Source organism: Mus pahari, chromosome 8 (genome assembly GCF_900095145.1).
Source record: "Mus pahari chromosome 8, PAHARI_EIJ_v1.1, whole genome shotgun sequence".
Taxonomy (NCBI): domain Eukaryota; kingdom Metazoa; phylum Chordata; class Mammalia; order Rodentia; family Muridae; genus Mus; species Mus pahari.
In genome coordinates, this window is record NC_034597.1 from 6,768,072 (window position 1) to 6,775,134 (window position 7,063).

Consider the following 7,063-nt stretch of genomic DNA (forward strand, 5'->3'; position numbering starts at 1 on the left):
CTCCCTCTCTTTCTCTTTGTGGTGTGTGTGTGTGTGTGTGTGTGTGTAGGCAGGTAACAAAACCCATCATGTGGAGGTCAGAGGACAGCTCATGGGAAGTATTTCACTCCATCCAGTTTAGTTCTCTGGAATGGACTCAGGGCACTGGGCTTGGCAGCAGTTGCCTCTATCTGATGAGACAATTTTGTGGACCCCATGACTTCACTTCCTAAAGCATCAGGTTATCTCCCCAGTCTACTTCTACCTATCAAGCCCACATACCACTTAACTTACACGTAGAACTCAATGTATACATTTTACTCTGGTAGCCAGGTAACTAGTCAGCCATGTGTAGCCAGGCCTTTTTCCTTGAACAAGATGGCGTACAGACTTACCTTCTAGTGTGCAGAAGCTTAGGTAAATGCTTAATGGAACTTCCAACTGCAGGAAAGATGGAAAAGAACAGAGAACTCACTTATTTTATTTTATTTTTATTTTATGTGCATTATTGTTTTGTCTGCATATATGTCTGTGTGAGGGTGTCAGCTCTTGGAATTGCAGACAGTTGTGAGTTGTTATGTGGGCACTGGGAATCAAACCTTGGTCCTGTGGAAGAGCAATCTGTGCTTTCAACTATTGATCCATCTCTCTAGCTCAGGAAATCATTTTTAAAGATATAGTTATTTAAAGTATTTTTGTATTAGAGGATTTAAGTCAGATTGTAAGCACAGATGGAGTCCCCCACAGGGTAAATGTCCACCAAAGCTAATTATAGGAATTTCTACCTCATTGCTTGTCAGAGGTAAGAGCAGCCCCAAGCTACCTCAGAAATGATGGTAGAAGGCCTCCATGACCACTGCCGTGCACAGTGTCTTAGCTCCTGGCCTTTACCAACTGCCACAGTTGCTGCTGCTGCTCTTTGTCCACAATTTGATATTTTTTAGCCTTGGGAGTTTCCCGAGTTAAACTTTTTTTTTTTTTTTTTTTAAATGATAGGAAGAGGTACAGAGAAAGGAAGTTGTAGTTCTGACCAATGGTTTTTGTTTTAATCTCGACAAACACAACTTTTATATTCATTAACAATTTATCTCAAATATGAAATGCCAAATACTAAATATTCTGTGTTTATGTTAGAACTTGAAGAACAGTAAAATGTCATAGAACTTAGTAAAAGGAATCACTCATAAAACATGAACCTCCTCTCCTTCAATATGCTTGGTTTCTTTTCTTTTATTAGGAAATACTCCATAAATTGGGTGGTATTGAAGACCTTGCTCAGGTAAGATTGGTTCTGTGGTAGCAAGCTTTGCCTTTACATTCTAGGTTAAGTTTTGGTCAAGGATTAAATAAGCATACACTAGTAGGCTAAACTAGGTGTCCTCTTCCTTAACACGCCTCAGGTTAGAGGTAAGTGTAGTAGCCAAGAGATGACCTCCTTTCCTCGGTAGTGTTTGAGCTCCCAGGATGTGATGCTAATTCTCAAGGCGGTCAACAAATGCTTGTCTTGTTTCTGCTGCCTGCTGGGGCAGGAGCAGATGGAGTTGATAATGGTGGCCCTGAAACATGGCACTCAAAGGCAAAGAGAGTGATGGAAACATTATCCTTGCTAATTAGCCTCATTTATCCAGCCTGTTGGGGGAAAAGGTGCTATAAAAAGTCACATTAAAAAATTTGCCATGTTTTCAAATAAATTTAAAAAGCTCTTAAAGTCAAATGTCTTAAGATAATGATGACAAGATTATTGTCAATAGCCAGCATTGGCTGGCCAGGTCACTTACCATGATGTAAGGAAATATGAAGCCATTACAAACTATCCACCCTTCATTACATATTTATAAGTTGAAGATAATGTAAGGAATGATCTTGATTTTAGGCTTGTTTTGCATTAAAAACAATTTTCTAACAAACTCCTTTAATGTCTTTTTTTTTTTTTAAGATTTATTTATTTATTATATGTAAGTACACTGTAGCTGTCTTCAGACACTCCAGAAGAGGGCACCAGATCTTGTTACGGATGGTTGTGAGCCACCATGTGGTTGCTGGGATTTGAACTCAGGACCTTTGGAAGAACAGTCGGGTGCTCTTACCTGCTGAGCCATCTCAGCAGCCCTTAATGTCTTATAGTATCTTAAATTATGTTATGAGGAATGACTAACAGGTGATTATATAGGCTGAGCAGCTATTCAACAAGTTGGCTTATTGAGAGAATAAAAAACAATTTTAGGACATGTCATTGAGTCGGAATGCCCAGTCTCCCAAGACCTATGATAAGAAAGGTGATTATTTATTTATTTATTTACTTTTAAATTTATTTTAATTTTATTTTTCAGGATAAGAAATTAGGCAAGTACTCTACCACCAAACTCTATCCTAGCCTTTATGTTTACTTTTTGTTTTTTTAAACTTTTGATATGGATCTCACTAAGGCAGCTTCAAATTTGCAGTCTTCTTGCCGCAGCCCCTCTAGTAGCTAAATAACAGGTCTATCCACATCATGCTATTTTATTTACTTATTTATTTTGCTCATTTATCCTTACATGAGAGATTGTCTCACCATGTAGCCCATGCTGGACTAAAACTCCAAATGATCTGCTTCATCTTCTTGAATGTTGAGTCCTGTTTAACAGACCAGCAAAAAGTGTTTTATGCTAAATTCACAGTCTTGAGAACTCATTCTGAGCTAGATTAATAGAAGATCATGCCTAGTGGAAATGTTACCTTTGAATACGAAATTTCACTACAGTCTTCTGTGTTGATACTTGGTGCCTAATTGTGGTGCTATATGGAGAGTCAGTGGAAACCTCGAGGCAGGGCTGAGCTGGAAGAAGAAGGGGTCACAGAAAGATGCCTGCCCCAGCCCCTTCCCGCCATTCTCTCTGCTACTATGAGTTGAGCATCTTTTCTCTGCCTTACTTTCTTTAAATGGTTTCTCTCAGCGTTTGTCACAGCTATGGAGACTGAATAAAGTCAGCTTAAATCCTGGGAAGGTGATTCATGCTCAGTGTTTAAAATGTTTATTTGTTTATATGTATATGAGTGATCTGAGTTAACACACACACACACACACAGACACACACACACACAAGGAATCAAATTCTACTACAGATGGCTGTGAGCCACCATATTGCTGGGAATTGAACTCGGGACCTCTGGAAGAGCAGTCAGGATTCTTGGCCATCTCTCAGTTTTTAAAGAGAAATCTAAGTGATAGATGTACCTCACTGAGTGAAGTCCATGTCCATATATGGTAAAGGGCGTCACCACTTTAACAGATGCATTTACACTGTCTGTGCTTCTCTGAGCCTATTTCTCAAACATTTTGCTGCAAGGTAAATCAAAGAATTGGGTTACCATGTATGTCTTTCATAAGCTGCACCCTGAAACTATTCAGTTCAAGTCATTCTGGGATTTTTGAGAGCTTTCAGAATTCCTTCAACTTTTGAGGCATTCAGGAAGAAACCATGAATCACTACATCCTGTGTCCCACCCTTGAGTGCCACAGGCCCAGGAGTACTGAGCAGTACTTAGCTACCTTCCTGCCACCCGGAGCTCATCCTAAGACCTGCACTCTCATTTCCTATGGACCTTTGGTGCTGGCTTTCTGACTAGCTTATTGGGTTGGTCTTTCATGCAGTACATGGAGATCGTGGCCAACGAGTACCTGGGCTACGCTGAGGAGCAGCACTGTGTGGACAAGCTGGTCAATATGACGTGTAAGCATTGTTGCCAGGTACCCAAAGAACCTCGCGGACTTGCTGGGCAAAGGAGTGTGATCTTTTCACAGGAGAAAGCACCTGCTGCTTTTATTATTGTTCCACTCACGTGGTGTGTGCCTTTGTGCCAATGGTATCACATGTCCCCACATGTCCCCATGGAAGTTCTTTCTTTGGCAAGCATATTTGTTTCAAGGAAGAAGTCTTTCATACAAGCGGCATCTGTTGTGACATTGAAAGAAAACCTTTCAATTTCGGTGAAAATGTCAGACTTCAGGGATTTTTGCTTCTAAAATTGGGTAATAATGATGCCTAGCTCATATAATTTAGACTACCCACAACATGAAAAAGAAAACTGAGAATCTCCCCCTGAAGAGAGCAATGTGGAAGCTGTGGCTTGGGTGTGAGGCACCTCAGGCATTCCTCTGGCTTCCTCAGAAAGCTTGACCAGTTTCTCTTTCACCCCTCTCCTATTGCCCTTCACCCACCCCTCCCCCTTGCAGTCTCTCTAGGTGTGGTCAGCCACAGGATTCCTGCTACTTTGGGTGCCAGCTCAAGTCCATTGTACTTGTGTGGATAGACTGGTCTCTCATGCTTGCTGGTTGGGCCCACGGTGGCTCTTAGGGGCAGGGGAGATGCCCGGCACCAGGATGTGGCTTTGAGGACAGGTCTCTCAGTGCAGGTTCTGCCTGGCCTCCCCTCTCTTTGTAAGCTGGAATAATAATGAGTAGGGTCTTTTAAGTACATGCCATGACCTTGTAATAAATAAGGTTCAGGAACCCATTCAACTTTAAATACAAGGGGAGTTTGCTTCTGTGATATTTTCAGATTTACTATATTAGATGAGCTCCTAGAGTTGAAATATGCAGCCCTGTCCTCCACTGTTTTCCTTTTGTGGTCTCTTGCGCCCACTTTCTCTTTCTTTACTTTCCTGTCACTTCTGAGGACCCAGGGTTTCATGACAGCTGTTTCTTTTCATTTCTCAATCTCCCTTTGAATGATTTCTTTCTTTAATAGATATTTTTCAAAAACTTGCTGCTGTGAAAGAGCAAAGAGAATGGGTCACTGCAAGTGGAGCACACAAGGTGAGTGGCCCCCCAGAGTGCTGAGGTTCTACATGGCCCTGTGTGTCATCAGCCCACTCTCCAAGTTCAGAGCTTGATACTCAAGCTACATGTCATTATAAAAGTCATAAGACTATTCACCCAGCCTGAAATGATTTCACCACTTATCTTATGCTCTTTACCAACACAGGGAATAAATAAATGGTGCAGCATATGAAGGTTTTAATTTTGAATTCTACTCCAGCTGAATGCATTACTTAATATTAATGTTAAAGCAAAATCCATCTGTCTTGTATGGTTTTATAATTAGAATAATATGAAACCAGCATTTTCTGTAAGTCAGAGATAATTGAATATAGCAATTTATGGGATGCAGACTCACAAGGTGGTATGGTATCGTAAGCTATGGATTAAGTATTCATTTTAAGGTGCTGAAGATGCAGTTCAGAGAACTGGGTCCTGTGCTCTGCATTCCCAGGAACACCACCCCCCATACACACTCTCCCACATGTCAGTGTTTACCATAAAATACATGAATGTTGGTTTAGTGGTAACAGACTATATTTATTCTGACGTTTAACAGGCAGATGTGTAGAGCTAATTTCAGTGACCTATTGAGTCTTCCTATCTCAGGAATGCCTAACTTGTGCTGCTTATGGTCTTACGCTTATGGGGGAGAGTTTAGGTGACACACAGTAGTTTTCACTTCAACAGACAGCGATTTTATTGATGCTGCTAACAATTTGACAAAACAATAACATTAAGTTGTTAAGTTGGCTTAGCAACAATTTTCAAAAGGATGTTTATAGAATTGAAGTTTGTGAAACTTATCACACAGTGGTGGAGATCAAGGAGGAGTCCAAGAGAGATGCTAACTTGAGCATAAGGAAGTGTAAAAGGAGCCGGGTGTGGTGACTTATTCCTTTAATCCCAGCTCTCAGGAGGCAGAGGCAGGTGGATTTCTGAGTTTGAGGCCAGCCTGATCTGCAAAATGAGTTCCAGGACAGCCAGGGCTATACAGAGAAACCCTGTCTCAAAAAACCAAAAAAAAAAAAAACAAAAAAAGGAAGTGTAAAGGAATCCATGGGATGGAAACAAAAGTGTATCCCCGCATCCCCGCAGAGCTTTCACATGTAGAGCTCTGCATGTTTGGCAGGAAAGCAGTGGGGGCACGAGTCCATGTTCTGAAAATTTGTGGGAAGAGCATTTACATTAATGGGGATTCAGTGAAGGCATTCCTCTCCAAGGAAAGGCATGATGGATGAAGCAGTTTGGTCCTAGTTATAAAAAGGTTATGTTTTCAGTGGTTCGCAACCTGTGGATCACGGCTCCTTTGACGGTCAAAAGACCCTTTCACGGGGGTCGCATATCAGATATTCTGAGTATCAGATATTTACATTACAGTTCATAGCAGTAGCATAATTATACTTATGAAGTAGTAAGGAAGAAATTTTATGTTTGGGGTCACCACAATATGAGGAACTGAATTAAGGGGTTATAGCATTAGGGAGATTGAAAACCACTGGTTTAAGGGTTTAAGTGGGTAGCATTGGGAAGAAAAATACAAGTAATTATGAAATTATATATATATATATATATATATATATATATATATATATATATATTACTGGTGTACATATACATTTTTTTATTGAGCGAAAGAAATGAATCCAGAAAAAAAAAGCAAAAGGTCAGTGTCTGTGATTTTTAGAAAGAGTACACAATATTCAAGAAGCTTCTGGGACTTTGGTAATTATGCATTCTCTTCTCTTCTTCAGACATTAGTGAATTTACTTGGTGCCCGAGACACCAATGTCCTGTTGGGTACTCTCCTGGCATTGGCTAGCTTAGCAGAGAGGTGAGTGTATCTCAGCATTCTCCTCCGTGCAGGAACTGCAGCATTGTCGATGGGAGACATACAGACACACAGGCTGTTATCTGCTCAGTTAGAACCTGGTGTGGGAGGCGCATGGGGAGCAGTCCAGGCCAAAGACTCACCTGCTTAGGAAGCACAACTTAAAATTTAAGTTAGAGATTTTTCCTCTTCTAGCCTTTGCTCTCACTTTCCAACTGATGTGTGGAGGAACATCTTGATGGTCTGTCCTCTCTCTTTGGCCTTCAGAACTACTACATTTCTATGCCAGTTGACTCTCCCAGACCTTGTTTCTTTATTCTTAACTGTACATTCCTTGTAAAATATATGACACTTTTCAGTGATAAAAGTTGGTTTTGAAAACCTGTCCTTTTCACTGATATAGCTATCTCTGTGAGGCTATGCCAATGCCTGGCAAAGACAGAAGTGGATGC

General features: G+C 40.8%; 1 protein-coding gene across 1 annotated transcript in view; it reads left to right on the top strand.

Moving 5' to 3' along the window:
- Window positions 1–7,063, top strand: part of Nek10 (NIMA related kinase 10) — a 177,624-nt gene that overhangs the window by 24,509 nt on the left and 146,052 nt on the right. The window contains exons 6-9 of the mRNA XM_021203868.2: window positions 1,217–1,258; window positions 3,614–3,692; window positions 4,710–4,777; window positions 6,535–6,614. Coding sequence (XP_021059527.1) covers window positions 1,217–1,258; window positions 3,614–3,692; window positions 4,710–4,777; window positions 6,535–6,614 — 269 coding nt within the window. The remainder of the gene's footprint in view (window positions 1–1,216; window positions 1,259–3,613; window positions 3,693–4,709; window positions 4,778–6,534; window positions 6,615–7,063) is intronic.